The sequence below is a fragment of the Arvicanthis niloticus genome, chromosome 21 (assembly GCF_011762505.2).
Source record: "Arvicanthis niloticus isolate mArvNil1 chromosome 21, mArvNil1.pat.X, whole genome shotgun sequence".
NCBI classification, from domain to species: domain Eukaryota; kingdom Metazoa; phylum Chordata; class Mammalia; order Rodentia; family Muridae; genus Arvicanthis; species Arvicanthis niloticus.
Genome location: NC_047678.1, coordinates 28,467,388 through 28,485,122, shown reverse-complemented (window position 1 = coordinate 28,485,122; position 17,735 = coordinate 28,467,388). Strand labels below are relative to the sequence as shown.

The 17,735-nt window shown below is 48.1% G+C and overlaps 4 protein-coding genes across 7 annotated transcripts in view; 1 reads left to right on the top strand and 3 right to left on the bottom strand.

Moving 5' to 3' along the window:
* The window catches only part of Rhoa (ras homolog family member A), a 31,870-nt gene extending 30,004 nt beyond the window's left edge, over window positions 1-1,866 (bottom strand). The window contains exon 1 of one of the 2 annotated variants that reach the window (XM_034525036.2): window positions 1,584-1,866. The gene's annotated coding sequence lies outside the window, so the exon portion shown is untranslated. Of the gene's footprint in view, window positions 1-1,068; window positions 1,231-1,583 lie in introns of those variants that run through there. The other variant, XM_034525037.2, reaches the window with a different exon arrangement.
* A 123-nt stretch (window positions 1,867-1,989) lies between these two features.
* On the top strand, window positions 1,990-5,156 carry Tcta (T cell leukemia translocation altered). 2 transcript variants are annotated; one of them, XM_034525039.2, is made up of 3 exons: window positions 1,990-2,422; window positions 2,746-2,800; window positions 3,854-5,156. In XM_034525039.2, exons 1-3 carry the CDS (start codon window positions 2,200-2,202, stop codon window positions 3,894-3,896), a joined length of 321 nt encoding a protein of 106 aa, XP_034380930.1. In that variant the 5' UTR covers window positions 1,990-2,199; the 3' UTR covers window positions 3,897-5,156. The 2 variants fall into 2 exon arrangements, with proteins under 2 accessions (XP_034380930.1, XP_034380929.1); XM_034525038.2 differs by having other exon boundaries at window positions 2,010-2,422; window positions 2,698-2,800.
* Window positions 5,157-5,823: 667 nt separating this feature from the next.
* Amt (aminomethyltransferase) lies at window positions 5,824-10,883 on the bottom strand. Of its 2 annotated transcripts, none has more exons than XM_076917358.1 (9): window positions 10,478-10,883; window positions 10,206-10,388; window positions 9,743-9,823; window positions 8,612-8,743; window positions 8,264-8,342; window positions 7,830-7,975; window positions 7,235-7,415; window positions 6,745-6,900; window positions 5,824-6,647 (listed from the first exon to the last, which is right to left on the bottom strand). In XM_076917358.1, exons 1-9 carry the CDS (start codon window positions 10,565-10,567, stop codon window positions 6,469-6,471), a joined length of 1,227 nt encoding a protein of 408 aa, XP_076773473.1. In that variant the 5' UTR covers window positions 10,568-10,883; the 3' UTR covers window positions 5,824-6,468. The 2 variants fall into 2 exon arrangements, with proteins under 2 accessions (XP_076773473.1, XP_034340014.1); XM_034484123.2 differs by having other exon boundaries at window positions 10,206-10,373.
* A 136-nt stretch (window positions 10,884-11,019) lies between these two features.
* Window positions 11,020-16,234, bottom strand: Nicn1 (nicolin 1, tubulin polyglutamylase complex subunit). Its single transcript, XM_034484122.1, has 6 exons — window positions 15,893-16,234; window positions 14,052-14,228; window positions 13,478-13,591; window positions 13,020-13,091; window positions 12,519-12,623; window positions 11,020-12,444 (listed from the first exon to the last, which is right to left on the bottom strand). Exons 1-6 carry the CDS (start codon window positions 16,022-16,024, stop codon window positions 12,403-12,405), a joined length of 642 nt encoding a protein of 213 aa, XP_034340013.1. The 5' UTR covers window positions 16,025-16,234; the 3' UTR covers window positions 11,020-12,402.
* Between the last annotated feature and the right edge of the window lie 1,501 nt (window positions 16,235-17,735).

The following is a 17,735-nucleotide window of genomic DNA, read 5'->3' as shown; positions in this document are numbered from 1 at the left end:
ATTTTTTTTTTTAAAGTCTTAGGTCAGTGGTTCTTCTGTTATTATCATGCCCACTGTAATAAGCCTTTCGAAAGACAGAGGAAGAAAGAAAAAGTTTTCAAAGCTCAGCTCCCACAACTACAAATGAAATTGGTTTGTAAATCCTAAAGGTTTTTTTCCCCACTCCAAAATACTACATCTATGGAAAAAAAAAATCAGTAGAGTTTCAGTGGATTTTTGAGTAGAGGCTATGTCCGTTGAGCACCAGCCTTTGATCCAAAGTTAGTTGTAGAGCTGGAAGGAAGCTCAGTGATACAGCAGCACCTGTCACTATGCCCCAAGCCTTGAGTTTAATTTTGAACACCAAAGAAAATAAAATAGGTAGAAAACAAGCTCCATATACTTTGTCCCTAAGAAACATCACTGTTCCAGAGAAATCTTTCAAAAAACTTCTCAGTCTTCAATTTTAAGACCTAGCCTTGTATTTTTAGTTTAATAATACTTGTGTCAAATACTCAAACTAGCCATTTAAAGGTGAAAAAACATCCCACACGGTACATACACATTTGGACATGTGACATAAGTGGCTAAAAATTCTCACCACATACAGCATCATAAAATATGAGTGTTCCCCCTTCCAAATTTCAATGGGCAATGTACATTATACTTGTATTATACATTATACATATATAATATTATATATAACATGCAATAAACACTTTCTAAAGAATGTCAGAAGACAGAACCAAATAAATAACCAACAGGTCAAAATTTAGTGAAGACTATTAGAAAATACAAGTAGAACCAATTCTAGGGCAAAAAAAAAAAATGGTGTCAATTTTTTCACTATAAGCTACTAAATATGAACTTTTTTAAAAAAATCAACTTGAAAGCAAAAAATGCAATTTTATACAACTGACCTGGAAGGGGAATCCATCAGTGATTCTTAATTGAAGCAGTAACTTTAAGTAGAAATGCATCTATTTTGATGCAACCTCGCCAAATTATGCTTAAGTGTTTTTTCGACTGGAAAATACCTTCCCCCATACAGTCATAACCGCTAAGATTTCAAAACAATCTTTTACTTACACAATCTCCAATAATACGGCATTGAAAACAGAAAATCCACCCAAAGCCTCACTGTCTTCACCCGGTATAAAACGGTGATTAATGATCCACGTTCAATGTAAAAGGCAAAATGGAGTTGTGAAAAGAGTTTCTTGCCTATTTCAACTCCCGACAGCCACACGCGCTTCGCAGTGGCAGGCTACCCCAGCGCGGTCGCGGGCCGGCCGGGAGCCCCCGCCCAGCCCGGCGCAGCCCTGAGAGGAAGCGACGGGGAGGGCGGGCGGCTAGGGCTCCACCAGGCCCGGTCGGGCGGGGGAAGGGGGACTGGAGGCGGCGGGGCGCGCTTCCGGGGACTGCGCGGGCGGGGCCGCCGCCTCGGAGCGGGGCCCCAGGTCAGGGGCCGGGGCGAGGGGCTGCTGGCCGAGAGCAGCAGGTGGGGCGCGACCGCAGCCAGGCGACCGGCCGGAGGCCGGAAAAGTGCCGGCCGGCCAGCCGGGCCCCGAGCCGAGGCGGCTGGAGGGAATGCTCCTGCTCACCTCAAGGCGACGACTCCGAATCCAGCCTCTTCGCGCTGAGGACGCCTGTCCGCGAGTCCGCGAGTCCGCGAGCTCCGAGACAAGGACGAGCAGCTCCGTGGGAGACGGCGGGCTAAGGAGAGAACCGACGGAAGACCGCGGGTGGCGGGCGGGGAGCGCGAGCGAACGAGGGCGGGCGGTGGCGGGAGGGCGGGGAGCGACGTGCGCGCCCCCGAGCGCCCTGCGGGCTCGAGCTGGCGCCAGTCGCGGCCCCGCGCACGCGCGCACACTCTCAGTTCAGCCACGATTGCTCAAGAGCGCATCCACGCCCTAAAAGAGAGACGCTTAACCAATCATGGCAATCTCGTGGAGCATCACGGGAACTCCGGGGCTATAAAAGACCGAGTTGCTATTTTATACTCACCGAATCACTCAGCCTTTAAGCAAGCAGGGTGGGGCTGGGTGCGCCTGCGCAGTTTTAAAACCCCTCCCCAAACTGCCAACACTTCGCGCAAGCGAAGTAGATCTGCTTTGCCTTATTTTACGCGTGCGCACTGACAGGCCTAACCCCGGAAGACCATACGCTTGCGCAGTAAAGACTACGGTGACAGTACACCCGGTGGGGCGCTGGCCAGTCATGGCGGAGCCTTGGGCTGGGCAGTTTCTGCAAGCTTTGCCCGCCACGGTGCTTGGAGCGCTGGGCGCCCTGGGCAGCGACTTTCTGCGGGAGTGGGAGACACAAGACATGCGAGTGACTCTCTTCAAGCTGCTCCTGCTGTGGTTGGTGTTAAGTCTTCTGGGGATCCAGCTGGCGTGGGGGTTCTACGGGAACACGGTGACCGGGTTGTATCACCGTCCAGGTGAGGCTCCCTATGAACCTCCTTGGCCTGGCTATTCCTACCACCATCAGACTGTACCATTGGGTTCTCCTGTGTCCACATAGATTACCACTGGTCCCCCAGGAACCTCATTGTACCCAGATTTACAGCCCCATACCATTTTACATCAGAAGCCCCTCCTGTCCATCATCACGTTCCCTTACTGGGCAATACCACTAGTCCCTAGTATCCCAGCCTCAATCTCTATTAAACTATGCCAGTGGCCCCTGACCTGACCTGGGCTAATGCCTGCTCAGATCCCCACCCTCAGCCTCCTGCAGCTCTGGGTGTGTTCCTGCCTCCAGGTCTGGGTGGCCAGAATGGATCCACACCTGATGGCTCCACACATTTCCCTTCATGGTGAGTAAATCTCTGTCTATCCCAACCCCATGCTTGACAGGCAGAGGACACTCGAGTGCTGGTAACAGGGAAGAGAACTCTCAGGATGTGAGTGCACCAGCTTAGTGGCCTTTGCAAGAGTCCTCCAAGTCTAAAGGTAGAGCTCAGGATTCTAATTGGGGGTTCCCAGTGCCTTTAGAGCCTCTCGTCAGCATATTCAGTGAGGATGGATGGTGGTGTTACCATGATTTCAGAAAGATGAAGTGGCAGGGCTATTGGAAACAAATCCCGTGGTTGGGAAGTCCTTCATTAGGAAAGCAAGAATATCTATTCTAGGCAAGCACTGTACCACTGCAGCTATACCCCCAGCCTAACAGTCTCTATTCTTAGCATACGACCTCATCAAGTCAGCCTCCTAATCTCTAAAAACAACAGCTTACTTATCAGGACATTTCATTCAGCTAATCTCTGAGCTTCTACCAGATGGCAGAGGTCACAGTAGGCCTGAAAACAAGGACAACACAGACCCTGCTCACAGGGGAAGTAAAGTACAGATGCAAAGGAGCTGGGAGAGCGCCCTCCTCTCTCTATGATACCTAAGCTGAGACCAAAGTGGGAAAGCAACACAGTATGCTGGCTAAGGAAAAAAAAAATAGGTAAAACAGGGCCCAGTAGCAAGGGAAAATGTAACTTTAGGAGACTAGATCAGGCTGTGATGGTGAACTTGGAGCACGAGGGCAGGAGGAGACCATGGAACAATTGAGGGGCTTATTCAACAAGAGCAGTAGCCTAGTCTTATTTGCCTTTATAACTTTCTTCTTATGACAAGTAGACAAAGGGCTTCAAGAGTGAAAGTAAGACATGGTTGAGGACGGTTGCCACTGTCTTAGCTAAGCACCATAAGGTAGAAACATGGTAGACCCAGCGAGGACTATGAGAGATCAGTAAAGAAGTCTAGAATCTATGATAAGCTGTACTGAGCCCAGCTTAGCCAAGAAGTGGCTAAGGAAGAACCAGTGTCAGGGACTATTCTGCTATGGATGAAATAACCTTGCTTCTCTCCATTACTTTCAGGGAAATGGCAGCAAATGAAGCTCTCAAAACTCACAGAGAATAAGGGAAGGCAGCAGCAGAAGGGTCTCCAAAGATATTTCTGGGTCTGCTGGTTCCTATGCTGTATCTTGCTACTGTCCAGACCCCTTGGACAACTGCAGAGGGCTTGGGGTTGGGGGACTGGAGTACCATAATGTTTCCAGGGTGAGCTTCCACTGCCTTCAGCCTTGCCTCCAACAGCTTCAGGTACTGGGCAGGTGAAGTTTGTCTCTAACAAAGGGAAAGACTTCTTGTCAAGGGTCATAGCTGAGAAACATTTTGGTTGAGGAGATCAGTAGTCCCTTTTCTCACCTTGGCTTTTTCCTGACTTACTCATCCCCTTGGGGATGTGATCTTAGAGAAATTTGTCCTTCTAAGAGGAATCTTGAGGTTGGCCAGTTCTGAGATTTAGAAGGAAAGTCTGTTGTCCTATAGGCCCTGGTTTCCTTGGCTTTGCTTTGTAGGCAAAAAGCCAGCTAATCCTGGCCTGGACCAGGGCACCAAACCTGTCCCTCACTGGTCCAGCTAGAATAATCTTCCAGGTCTGAGGCAGGCAGAGGAAGTTATCATTTCCCAACTGACTTATTTCTCTGTTCTTTTGGGGGGCAAGTTGAGTTCCTGAGAGACATCTTACCAAGGGCCCCTGGTATTGGCTAGCTTCTCCCCTGCTTAAGTACCCACAGGCTTTTTGGTCTGTACTTGCCCCCTCCTAGGGAGGTACTAAGCAGTTAGTGCAATGACTTCATTGTGGCTGCTGCATTACTACTTCCCATCTCGACAAGGGCCTAGTCCTGAGAGTCCACAGTATCATTTCAGCCCCTAGGAATATCAGTAAGAGTGAGCCACAAGACAAGTAGTTTTGGCCCTTCACTGTGGGTCAGAAGAGGTTCCATGGGAGTGGGAGGCCAGTGTCCCCATGAGAACACCACTTCCTGAGAGCACTATAGTTCCTAAAAGCATTGTGGTCCTGGATCTGTCTCCTTTAACGGTTGTACTCCTGTCTCTACTGGGCTACTAGCTACCTCAGGTGTCCACTATCTCTTTGTTAGATGTCGCATATCCATCTGGCAGCCATTGCCTGCAGAGACTTTGTAGCAGGTGTACTATAGGTGAAACTGCACTGAGCTCCTCGTGCACATGCACCTACTCCAGAGATGTCATCTGTGTGGCAGAAAGATGTTCTTCACAGCCTCATGCCTACCCACTGACATCACTACAAGAGTCAAGGTCTCACATTCTACCCCAGGAGCAACTGAAGATGTGGCATATTAAAAACAGAAGTGCATCAGTGGTGTGGTTATTCAAACAAGACAAGTGTTGTGTACACATGGGCAACTGGTAAGGGATCTTGGGTATATTGTCCTTAGGATCCAACATACAACACTTTGCAGAGGTGACAACGTGGTGCCAGCTCCCTAGAGTGGTGGTGGGCTGCCCACCAGGGACAGTGGCCCCATTAGTTTTTGGGGGACTTGAGAGTAGGAGAGATTGGGGGAGCTGAGTTAGTGTTTTCCAAGCTGGCTTTCAATTCAGTATATATCTGAAGATGATCCTGAACTCCCAATACTCTTGTCTCTAACTCACAAGTGCTAGGATTACAGGGATATACCAGCACACCACTTTTTTTTTGTTGTTGTTGTTTTGTTTTTGTTTTTTTTTTTTTTTTTTTTTTTCAAGACAGGGTTTCTCTGTGTAGTCCTGGCTGTCCTGATACTCACTCTGTAGACCAGGCTGGCCTCGAACTCAGAAATCCGCCTGCCTCTGCCTCCCAAGTGCTGGGATTAAAGGCATGCGCCACCACTGCCTGGCAGCACACCACTTCTGTATCCATGTTAGTTCTCATATACCTGGCCCCTTTCAAGGAGATCCTACTTAGAGCCTGTCTTGGAGGCCAAGAAGACACCCCAGAAATACAGTGACCAAAGAACAAGAAAGCCAGAGACCATGGCAAGTAAGAAAGAAAGAAATTTTAATTTTTTTCAAGAGTTAGTAAAGTATAATTATTCACAGCAGCCGACCGAGGTCAGCCAAGTATTAAGCCTGCCATGTCTTGTTGCACAGCAGGCTGGGTTGACTAGGGAATGTGGAAGGGTGAGTCCCATGTTTGCTTAGCCATCCCTATGTTTGCAAACAGGAACAGCCTCAGCCAACATTGAGTCAGGAGTCAGTCTATCTAAGGAAAGGCAGCAGTATGCATTCATGGAAAGCAAAGTAGAGAAGGTACCTAAGCACACACTGTCCACAAAGATAGTCCTTTGAAATTAGAGAAACCATAGAGAGGTAGGTGAGCAGGTGTTATCCTCCACACAAAGACAGACTTTGTTCCATAGCCAGCACCAGGCAGATCAAGGTTAGTGGGATTGTGGACTAAAATAGGACATTAAGTAAGGTGATTTGTCATTTAAAAATTGTCCCTAAAATTGGAATGGCTTGTAAGGGAAAGAGTCTTAGATGAGATTCTCTTCCCAACCCTAAGCAGAGCCAGCAAACCTCACTCAGCTTCCACCCCTGGGAGTTCTACTCCACTGTTCTGACTAAGCGCTATGGAATGCCCTCTAGAGAAATCCTGGAGGGAGGGCCTCTCCCGTGGGCCATCTTCACTTGAGAGTGTAGTAGTTCGTGGGCACAAAGGGCATTTTGCTGACCACTGCCATTTGCTGCTTCCGCCGAACCTCCACCAGCAACTGTGTCCCTGGCCGGCTGTACTTGAATGGCACATAACCCATTGCCACGTTCTTCTTCAGGCTGGGTGAAGGGCAGCCACTGGTCACTGTACCTGTCCAGGCATAGGCCATAGGTTAACACCACTCTGCCAGCTCAATATCCCTGTCCTGTATACCTGCCAGCTAGTGTCCCCATCCTGGACCACTTACCAATCACAGTGCCTTCTGTGTTCAAAATAGGACTGTGTGCTCTCACTGGAGCTCCTTCGCATATCAACCCTACGCGTCTCTGCTGCACCTCACCCTTCAGCTGGGGAACAATGATTTTAGCTCCTGGGAAGTCCATAGCAATTCGGCGGCGCTTCCCTGGAACAAAACACACCAGATTGTAAGCCATAGTCCACAGAAGCCCTAGCACAGGAAGTCTTTACAACTAAGACCCCAAGTGACATCCATTAAGCATCACTTGGGCTTTTGGACTCTATTCTTCCCCTGAATTACATCATCTACCCTCTAGAAGCCATATGTAGGATCCTCAGTTTATAATAAGCAAAGCCACAGTAGCACCTGTGGAATGAAGGCGCAGCAAGGCTGAGTCACTTGTTCCAGCCTAGACTACCTTAGGAGTAGTCATGGGCTAACTGGTTTCATTAAAGGGTATGCTAGCTCTTGGGACCCTTTGAATGCTAGCCCAGCTCACCCAGTGTCCAGCTGAGGCTGCCCTCCACAGGTGTGGTTTGTTCATCGATGTCATTCCCATACAGACAGAGGCCTGCCTCCAGGCGCAGGCTATCTCGGGCTGCTAGTCCTGCCAGCTTTACCTCTGGGTTTTTCATCAGAGCAGTTGCCAAGTGGACTGCCCCTACTGCTGGCACTGATATCTGCACAAAGGAACAGAGAGCAGATGGGCAGTGTCTTGAATCCTGTAACTACATTTACCACTTTTGGTCGTGTAGGAGTAAAAGTCTCTGCCCCTGCAGTATATCCTCCATTTCTCCCTACTCCTACCCCTCTGTCTGAGACAGTTAGCCAAGGTGGGTCTGTAATATGATTCTACTGTTTCTATTTCCTAGGTTCTGGGGTTATAGGCATGCGCTATCCGATTCAAGCTTTACAGCTATATCGGTTTTTTGTCTTAGGATTTTGATTTTGTTTTGGCTTTGTTTTCTTTGAGATAGGCTCTCACTATATAGTCTTGGTTAGCCTGGAATTCACTATGGAAACCTAGCCACCTTGAATTAAGATCTTCCTGCTAGGAATGTGATACCACATAGAGTAACTATTTCTTGACGTACCTCAACACCATCCTCTCCTGTGTAGCCACAGCGGGTCACACGACAGCCAGACACACCAAATACCTCCATTACAGCACTGGTCATGAAGGGCAGTTTCCTCATATCATCTGTCACGCCAGCCTGTAACACCTGTGCTGCAGTGGGTCCTAGCCCAAAGAGAATAACCAAGAGAGTTGAACCCCACACCCCCTGAATGACAGCCCTTATTTAGAAAGCAAAACAGGTCTCAAGCAAGCCCAACTCTGCAAGTGGAGAGAGAATGTCCTTGTCCCAAGCCCATGGACAGTCTTGCAGTAGATAGGAGGAAAGAAACAATACTTAACTTTGTAATTGTGGCGTGCAATATCATGCCATCCATACCTTCCTCTATAGCCTTCATGCAAATAAAGCCAGGAAGGCAAGAGCTAGCTCTAGCTCCAACCAGGCACTCTCACCTTGCAGAGCTAACAGGGCATTATCTACCACCTCCAGGCCTACATCACTGCCCCTGTTCTGGAACTCCTTGACCTTGTCCTGAAATATAAAACAGAAACAAATCAGTGTCTGCGACCATTATTGAACTCCTACTGTAGACTGGGCATTGCAGACCCTTCCCCTCACCAGAGGATGCTCATTTCAGGGTTAGCGTTATCTCCCCACCTCCTCTAGTCCCCATCCCCAAACTCTGTTGTGTACCAGGGAGGGCCTACTCTTCAGTCTAATGACTATTCTCTTATTCAGAGTCATTTTCTGAGCCCCTATCTGCACTGAGAACATCTTTATAAACAAATAACACAAAGTACCTGCATGAGAGCCAAGTCCTTGTCCCGGCAGCCAGCATTGGATACTACATACAGGTGCCCCTCAGAAGTATTGGTCACAATCAAGTCGTCTAAGATGCCTCCAGCTTCATTGGTAAACAGAGACAGCATTCCCTACAAGTAAATCAAAGCATCCTTTGTCTGCAGGTCCAGGAAGCCAAAGACAAGTGTGAGCCAGAAACATACTTAAATCCATTCAGCTACCGCAAACTCATGAACACAGTCCTTGGTAAAAGGTACAAGGTAAATCTCAAGGCTAGGGCCTTAGATCTTCATCTGTCAAGTAAATCCTTACCCCTCCCATTTTAGGGGGTCTCCCCAGACTAGAACCTTCAGCTCCCTCACTACTCAGTTCTTAGAGATCCATTTCATACTCACTTTGTAAAGCCTAGGAACTACTTTCTGCTTCACCCCATCCTGCTAACTCCACCCCTATGCCAACCTCCAGGGTTAAAAGGTTCAAAAACCATCTTCATGATGTTCACAGGCTTCCACCATGTTCTTCAGCAATGTGTTAGAAAAAAAAAAAATTGTAAGCTGGCCTTAGCCTCGCCGCTGGAGGGACAAAACCTGAGACTGATAGAGCACACGAACCACTTAGGGATTGTGGTAAAAACAAGGTTCTGGCTCAGCAGGTCCAGAGCAGTTCTTTAACATATTCCTAGAAGATGGAGAGGCTCCTGGCTTAAGGACCACACTTTAATTATCAAAGGTATGGGCAGCATGAGAGGTCAGAGCATATACACGTTGTTGGTCTCAGGCCTCCCAACCCAATGGAGTAAGGCTGGGATTGGCTGGGATTGTGCTTCTCCAAAGAAGGGGTTTTTTTTGTTAGTTTTGTTTTTTTGTTTTTTTGTTTTGTTTTTATGAGACAGGGTTTCTCTGTGTAGCCCTGGCTGTCCTGGAACTCACTCTGTAGACCAGGCTGGCCTCAAACTCAGAAATCCACCTGCCTCTGCCTCCCAAGTGCTGGGATTAAAGGCGTGCGCCGCTGCCACCACCACCCAGCTGTATCTGACTGTCTTTGTGCCTCTTAACACTTGAGGCAAGGACTTAAGCTGTTTACTGGCACGTGACTAACACACCCTTGAAAAGAAGCAAAATGGGTCCCACCTGGTTAGGCCTTAGTTCCGCAACATCTCCAACCACTAAACTCTCCAGCAGCTTCACTCGGTCACAGCCAAATATCTTGGTCTAGGGAAAATAGGGAAAGCCCCAGGCCATTGCAATATCTGTAATCTAAAAGGCTCTAAGGCAAGCATCCTCCAGCCTCACACAGCACAGTCCAGCCTAAAAGTAACTGATTAGTCTTTTGGTTCCGGAAGGGGCAGAGGTCCTACCTTCTCAACTCCTCTATCCCTCCCAGCCGAGACGGAACACCTTACTGAGATACCCAACCAATTTCCAAACCATCAACTCTATCTAGCAAGCCCCAGGGCATTAAAACACATCACAGGAGCAGGTAGATCTCCAGAGTTAGCCCTCTAGAGTCCCTAACACTTTAAGATATCCTCAGACAAAGCTGCAGAGTACAGTACAGTAGACAGGGAAGAAGGCCCAATCCTCCCTAACTCACCTGTAGCATGTGGGACACATCAAAGAGAGAGCAGTGCCGGCGTGTGTGCAGGTGTGAATCAACATGACTGTCACGGTATTGCACAGGCAGACTCCACCCTGCAAACGCCACCATTTTCCCTCCATGGGCTAGGTGGAAGTCATAGAGTGGAGTTCTGCGGAGCACATCCTGTGGATAGCCAGACTTAATGCCACCAGGGCCCCAGTCACCATCAGCTTCCTTCTCCCCCACCCTCCAACACCAGTAACAAACTCCAGCACCCTTTATCCCACCTGTACAGAACTGAGTGGGCGACTCTGGACCAAGGGTTGTGCTTGCAGGCGAAAACCCAGAGGGGCTAGCACACTGACTGTCCGCTGCATTGTCACCCGAAACTGGTGCAGCCGGCACACTGAGGCCACTACTCTGCCAGGCACGCTGGGAGATGTAGTCCAAACCCAGCCTGGACAGGTCTTTCTAGTCTGCAGGGGGATGGGGAGGGGGCGGGAAGCCCATAGGGCAGGCTGGGATTTAAAACTGAGGCTGACTCCCGTTGGCCTCAGGCTCTTCCTTAAACCAATCAAAACAAGTCAGGCAGTTCAGAGCAGAATAGGCTGCCTAGAACCAGAATTGGGGGTTAGACCTCCATGCCTCCAGAAGGTCAAAGTTCTCCAAATGGCTGAAAAGCCTGAATTACACATTCAGGTCAAGTAGCAGTGGGAGGTGTGGCGATCACTGGAGGGTGAAGCCCCTGGGCAGGCACAGTACCCTGGTAGCCTAGCCTTTTATAATGGTCTCTAGCTCTCCAGTTAGGCACAAGCAGCCAACACAGTCATGTATTCCACAAGTATTTATTGATCTTGCTGCACACTAGCTCCAGTTCTGGGAACTTAGGAACATAGCTGTGCATAGTCCCTGCCACCTCAGGATCCTCTTTACTCATTCGTACTGAGGACCACTGTTCCCTGAACACAGGATTATAGTAACTGTCCTTTCAGTGGGGCTTAAACTGTGATCCTGTAGGTGAAGATGGGACCTTCAAGAGGGTTGTGGGCAGGAATGCGGGGTAGCTACCAAAGGTGGCCAGACTTTCCCAGTAAACTGTTGCACAAACTCATGTCCAATTTTCCAGTTCTGAGACACCTTGCAGCACGGCTTAATAATAGTTCCCAGGGACAAAGCCAGGAAGAACTAGAGGAAAACAGAATTTGTTCACAGAAAAGAGCAGCCGTCTTCTTCATTTAGTGGTTGCTCTGAGGTAATGGAGGCCTCTGCCTCAGTGAATATCAGTGAGCCGTTGGCTTGGACACCCTCCCCCAGGGGTGCTCTCTCATCACCCTGAGCATGATGGGCAGAAGCAACTGAGAGAAGGGACGGGGACCTTGGTTATGCTTCACGATGAGTGTGATGACAAGTAGGCCAGAGGGAGGACTCATTCTCCAGCCCCAGCTGTGCCAACAGCACCTGTCCAGAACTGACACAGCACTTTTCAGGAGCCAGCTTAGGGACGTAAGAACTACAGCTCCCAGCAATCTCATCTTCAACTCCTAGGCTGGTAGAAGACAATTTCAAAAGGGGGTATTTTCTTCCTTCCTTCCTTCCTTCCTTCCTTCCTTCCTTCCTTCCTTCCTTCTTTTCTTCTCTTTCTTTCTTTTCTAATATAGAGTCTCACTATGTAGCCCTGATTGGCCTGGGATTCACTGTGTAGACCAGGCTGGTCTTGAACTCACAGAATGCTAAGATGAAAGGTGTGTGCCATGCCTGGCTCTAGGACATTTTCTTTTCGTGGATATAATAATACAAAAGGACAAAGGCTACTAGCAGAAGCAGAGGAATGAATAGAGGGTGTGTGTCCTCCTCAAGCTTCACAGGTCATGAGTGTCAAAACAGTGTGACAGGTTTATCTCAGCAATGGGGGGAAATGGTAGTAGACTGGGCTATACGTATTGGCAGGACAGGCAAGAGGAGCTCAAGGATTCTAATTAGAACCAGTGAAGTCTGAGAAGAAGAGACTGAATTTACATGTCAGACAGTCAAAGACAGAAAGTGCCCCCACTAAGAATTCATGCTAAAACAACTGGGAAGGTGTCAAGAATCCCCAATCTGTAGATTTTGTCCAGATAGAACTTGGATGCACAGGGAACATGCTTCGGCCTCTGGTGGCCAAACCCCACCTAGATGAGCACAGAAGGCCAGTGTCTCAAGTAGAAGCTTCTGCTCACGTGTAGGAGAGTAAATTCAGATCATAACAGCCATCCACCTGCAATACAAGAGACCATCAGTGCTGAGATGCTCAAAGCGATGTAAGCCAGGCAGAGGGACACCATCACTCACATCGAAGCGGCCGATCCTCGTGGAAGTATGACTAGCCCGAATCATCTCTGTCAGTGCCCACATCTGCTGCACCTCAGAGGAGACTCTGCTGGGATCTGGGAGACCCTGCTCCAAAAGGAAGGAACAGTGGTCATGAATCTCTCCACAGAAGTGCTCTTAGAGATAGAAGCTATCAGGCACTCCAGATGAAACTAGTAACATTCCTGGATAACTTGCAGAACAGTTATGGCCTGATATTCATTAAACAGATCCATGCTTAAACCAGGGATGAGGGATGACTCAAAGCCCACAGAGCACCCAAGAAGACATTGAACCATAGGCCCTGGGTCCAGTCTCAAATGTCTGTGATGTTGGGAATCAAACCCAGGACTTTGTGCATGCTAGGTAAGTACTCTACCACTGAGCTACACCCCCTGGCAGCCCCAGGATAGCCAGAGGCCCTGTGTGTGCTCTGGACATTAGAACTGTGAATATGTGGTTAGTACCCAGTTGTTGGCTTACCTCAAGGCGAGGAACAGGCTGCTCATTGGACACTGGATGGGAAAGCCACTTGGGGAACGCCAAGGAGGGGCTCTGCAAAGCAAAGGCACACTAACCTAACTGAGGCAGAATCTAAGAGTTCTGGCACCTGAGAGCAAAGAGACCCTGGGAAATCCATGTTCAGAACCATGTAACATCAAAGGGACCCTCAGATTACTAAACTCTTCTGTTATGCGAAGAGGAACCAATGAACATAAGCAACAAAAGTACCCACAGGTGGTGTGTGGTCTCAAAGGCCAGGGGATGCCGACACAGAACCGCACCTTTGATCATGAACCCTACATTCACACTCCAGCTTCCTTGGTAATCTCACCATCCTTGCCAGTGCCCCACCCCAGTGCCTCACCTCTCCTAGCCAGAGCTAGAATAGAAGCTTTTACGGTAAAGGGTTAGCCAGTAGGTTTTGGAGAGTCACTTGCCTTTGGTCCCTGCTGGTAGATCTGCAGTTCCTCCACTGTGAAAGACAACCACAGTGGTGATGGCTGTCGCAGAATCAGTCGCAGCTCCAGCACCCTGTTCATGTCACACAGCATCTGATACACACATAAAAGGACCCACTGAGCAGGGAGTAGTGCTGCACGCTTTTAATCCTAGCACTGGAGAGGCAGAGGCAGGCAGTTCTTTTCTTTGAGTTCAAGGCTAGCCTGGTCTACAAAGCAAGTACCAGGAAAGCCAGGGCTGCACAGAGAAACCCTGTCTCAAAAACAAAACAAAACAAAACAAAACAAAACAAAATTTTCAAAAAACAAATATATAAAATAAAAGGCCCACTGAAGACCCAGCTCGTTTACCAAGAACCTCCCAATCTACAGTAAAAATCAAATGCTTCTCCAAGCCATTATGAAGGACAGAACAGTGGCCCCTCCAAAGTACCTGCCTGAAAGCCATAGTCCAGCCCAGTTTTGCCCCACTCTTCCCTCCTGCTTTCTTGCCCAATCCATAGGCAGGAAATCCTCATCTAGGATTCCCTGACCATGCTGAGGCCCAGCTGACCTGGTGTTTGAACAGTGATACATACTCCTGGGCTCCCTCCTCACTGTGTGGATCAGGCATCAAACAGTAGTCCCGCAAACACGTTACCCACTTGGCTGGTGTGTGCATTGAGTTTTGTTGACGAACACGGATGCTCAGAAAAGCTGTGTAGTAATTCTTAAACGTGATCTCCTGCAACTAGAATACACACGACCCACTGTAAGAAATGAGGCCCAGTGATACCATCTCCTCTTTTTGGAATGTACACTTTTGCTAAACAATTCAACAAACACTGGGGCCCCCAGACACAACTTTGCTTTTCTAAAAGTGCTCACAGATCTGTAAGTCATGCAAACAAGCCATCCCAACATATCTGAGATGGTATCAGAGGTCAGAGCCTTAACTCAGAAGAAAGCAGGAAATGGACACGTGAAACCTGAATGAGGATGACCTGGCTAAGTGGACCAATGGAGATAGGTAAGATGATACACTGGGCTGAGAGTGTGGCTCAGTTGGTACAGTGCCTGCCTTGGCTAGCATGTCTGAAGTTCTATGCTAGATGCTCAGTGCAGCATAAACCAGGTATGTGATGTATACCTGCAATCTCAGTGCTTGGGAGGTAGAGGCAGGAGGATCAGAAGTTCATGATAAGCCTCAGCTATTCTTGGCCACTCTTTGATTTCTGAGATTCCCCAACCCTCCCAAGAGTAGCATATTTTAAAAAGTACCAGAGTGAGAGAACCTGAGAATCTAGTATGTCATTCAGCCTGGTAATAGCAGGGGTTCTCTCCCCCCATCTCTCTCTCAGAATTAGCAGACTTAGACCAGAATAGGAATAATAGTAGGATCGTGCACTGTAGGGGCATGGGGAGCCAGTGGGCTGGGCAGCCTAGAGTACCAACTGCCATAGCAGTAGTTTCCATCACTGGATGCACACCAGCATCACCTATGGAACTTAAAACAAAACGAAACCAAACAAACACAGATATCAGGACTAGAGAGATGGCTCAGCAATTATGAGTACTTGGTGCTCTTGCAGAGAACCAGGTTTGGTTGCCAGCACCTACATGGCACCTTACAGCTGTTCATGACTCCAGTGCCAGGGGACTCAGAACCTTCTTCTGGCCTCTACTAGTACCAGGCATGCAGAAAGTATTATAAGCATACATGCAAACACAACATTGATAAATTTAAAATAAACCTTTATAAAATAAAAATATGGATGTCAAAGATCCACCTCAAACACGCTGACTCAGATTTTCCAGGGTCAGATCAATGAACTAGGTTTCCCCAGCCCATGGTAAGCAACATCTTGGGAGAGAATGACATATTATAACACAAAGCATATAGGACCAAGAGGGTGGGTGAGGAAAGAATGATATGCCATTAGAGGTAGGCCTTGTCCTGTGTTGAGATCATGCAATGTCCTGTCCCTGTCAGCTGAGATAGAAGCGCAACTAGGATTGGAAACAAATCACTGGGAGGACATAGATGAAGGCTAGGTTGCACCTGACCTGTGGCAGGGGCCAATGGAATGGGTACATTTACATCATTATTTAACGATCCCAGCAATGGCAAAAGTCAAATACCCTCTCACTGGTACGGAGGGTACAAAATTGTTCAAAACTACATTTCCAGTGATATCCTGGGCACCAAGAAGAGATGCTGAAGAGAAATAGGACGGGAAACTCTAGTCTATTTAATAAAGTCTATTAATAGAGACTGTAAATGCTTCTGAATAGGGCCAATTCGCAAAAGCAAGAGAGGCTGTAAAGGCTGCGTAAATGCCTAGGAAACGCCCAAGTTACTAGGTATTATTCCCCGCCCAGAAGCCTTGATCGCGTCTTTGGGGGGTTACTCACCTCGAAAGGCGCGATGTTGGGAAAAGTGACATCGACGACCAGCACGCCAGGCCGACCTTGGGAAGTCCTCATGTCGCCCACTTGCAGGGCTACAGTGCTTTTCACATGACAGGGCACCAACACACGGGACATGATTTGGGAGGCTACAACCAAGCGAAATCACCGCTAACAGTCTCCATCCAACCACTAGCCCTTATTGGCGTCGCCTATCAACCAAAAGAACTACAACTCCCAGGTGACATAACGCTTGTAACAGTCCAGCCAATCACCGATGCTCAGGGCGGGTCAAGAGTCGGAAATGCCATCGGAAGTTCTTCTTCAACCAATCACCCTCGCGACTGCAAGCCCCTCCCGGGCTGCTCCGGGCAACGGTCGAGCCATTCATTATCCAAGGGATCCAGAATGCTTTGGGCTGGCTTAAACATCCCTTTAAATTCTGCTACTTTGTTAGGTTAAGATGTGTAAAACAATCAGACGTTAGTGGTGTTCGCTTTTAATCCTAGCGCCTATGAGGGAGAGGCAGGCGGCTTTCTGAGTTCGAGACCAGCCTGGAACAGAGAGAGTTCCAGGACAGCCACGGTTGTTACACAAAGAAACTGTCTCTCCGTAGCATCCACAAGATCCATCTGGGTACAACTGTCTGTAATTCCAAACCTAAGGGATATGACCTTTGGAACAATTTTTTTTTTTAATTCAAACCAAACCAGATCAGGTATACCGGCACAAGCCTTTAATCCCAACATTGAGGAGGCAGAGTCGGAAGCAGGTGAATCTTTGGGAGTTAGAAACCAATCTGATCCTGTAGAGTGAAAAATTATAAAGGCCTTTTTATGAAATATGTGTAAATTCTTTCGCCTTAGACCTTGGGCAGAAAAGCACCTGCCAGCAGGTTTGGGTCCATCTAATTAGTTACAGAGGAGAGGGAGTTACAGGACAAAGGCCTGTTAAGAACATCCCAGAAACTGACTGGCCAAGAGAGGAACTACACCCTGCCCCCATGGTACGGCCTGTGCACCCGCGCGAAAGTTCGCTTTTTCCCCACCCCGCCATATATAAGCGCTAGACCACTGAGCCACGAGGTCAGTCCCTTTATCCCCTATGTGAGATATGGGGATATGGGCTGGCCCAGAGCTCTGATTTAATAAACCACCTCATGTGCTTTACAGCAAGACGGTCTCTCGTGTGTCCTTTGGGTGCATGCTATCTTGTGACTTAAGTGGACCCCCTTTCTGGGGAGTCCCGGACCTTTCAATCCAAACTAATCTCAAAAAAAAAAAAAAAAAAAAAAAAAGTGGGGGCACAAGGTGTGTGGATTCACTTCTGTAATCCCAGCTAAATTCTAAAATTTAGTTAAAAAATAAAAAGCCAGGCATCAGTGATGCTTTAGTTAACCCAGTACTTGGAAGGTAGAAGCAGAATCAGGAAGATCAGAGATTCAAGGCTAATCCCATTGATGTAGCAGGTTTCAGGCTAGCGTGGGCTATGTGAGGCCCTAGCTAGAAAAGGAAGAAATCGAAACAGCCATAAATTGGTTGACTGGGGAAGAGGCAAATACTTGGTTTGGGATTTGTTTATTTTTTTTGAAGACAAGATTTCACTACAGATGTAGATGAGGCTGACCTCAAATTCACAAAGATCTAACTGCCTCTGCCTCCTTAATGCTGGGACTAAAGGTGTTCGTCACCATGCCAACCTATCAAATTTCCTTTTTACATTTTATATTGAGGCATTTGGGAACCTTAAAGAATCTGAGGTATATGGTCAGGAATTTTAGCCCATGCAGCAGGAGATAGATGGCTTAGCAGTTAAAAGCCCTTGCTAGTTTTCCAAAGGACTAAGTTTT

What these genes read in the sequence shown, in the direction of transcription:
- Tcta (XM_034525038.2), top strand. Translation starts at nt 2,200, where the DNA reads ATGGCGGAGCCTTGGGCTGGGCAGTTTCTGCAAGCTTTGCCCGCCACG. An exon ending in CGGGTTGTATCACCGTCCAG is followed by an intron (nt 2,423 to 2,697) that starts GTGAGGCTCCCT and finishes ATGCCTGCTCAG; the next exon opens with ATCCCCACCCTCAGCCTCCT. An exon ending in TCCACACATTTCCCTTCATG is followed by an intron (nt 2,801 to 3,853) that starts GTGAGTAAATCT and finishes CATTACTTTCAG; the next exon opens with GGAAATGGCAGCAAATGAAG.
- Amt (XM_076917358.1), bottom strand. Translation starts at nt 10,567, where the DNA reads ATGCAGCGGACAGTCAGTGTGCTAGCCCCTCTGGGTTTTCGCCTGCAA. An exon ending in ATGTGTCCCACATGCTACAG is followed by an intron (nt 9,824 to 10,205) that starts GTGAGTTAGGGA and finishes TATTTTCCCTAG; the next exon opens with ACCAAGATATTTGGCTGTGA. An exon ending in AGGACTTGGCTCTCATGCAG is followed by an intron (nt 8,343 to 8,611) that starts GTACTTTGTGTT and finishes TTTATATTTCAG; the next exon opens with GACAAGGTCAAGGAGTTCCA.
- Nicn1 (XM_034484122.1), bottom strand. Translation starts at nt 16,024, where the DNA reads ATGTCCCGTGTGTTGGTGCCCTGTCATGTGAAAAGCACTGTAGCCCTG. An exon ending in TCTACCAGCAGGGACCAAAG is followed by an intron (nt 13,092 to 13,477) that starts GCAAGTGACTCT and finishes TTTGCTTTGCAG; the next exon opens with AGCCCCTCCTTGGCGTTCCC. An exon ending in CGAGGATCGGCCGCTTCGAT is followed by an intron (nt 12,445 to 12,518) that starts GTGAGTGATGGT and finishes CTTGTATTGCAG; the next exon opens with GTGGATGGCTGTTATGATCT.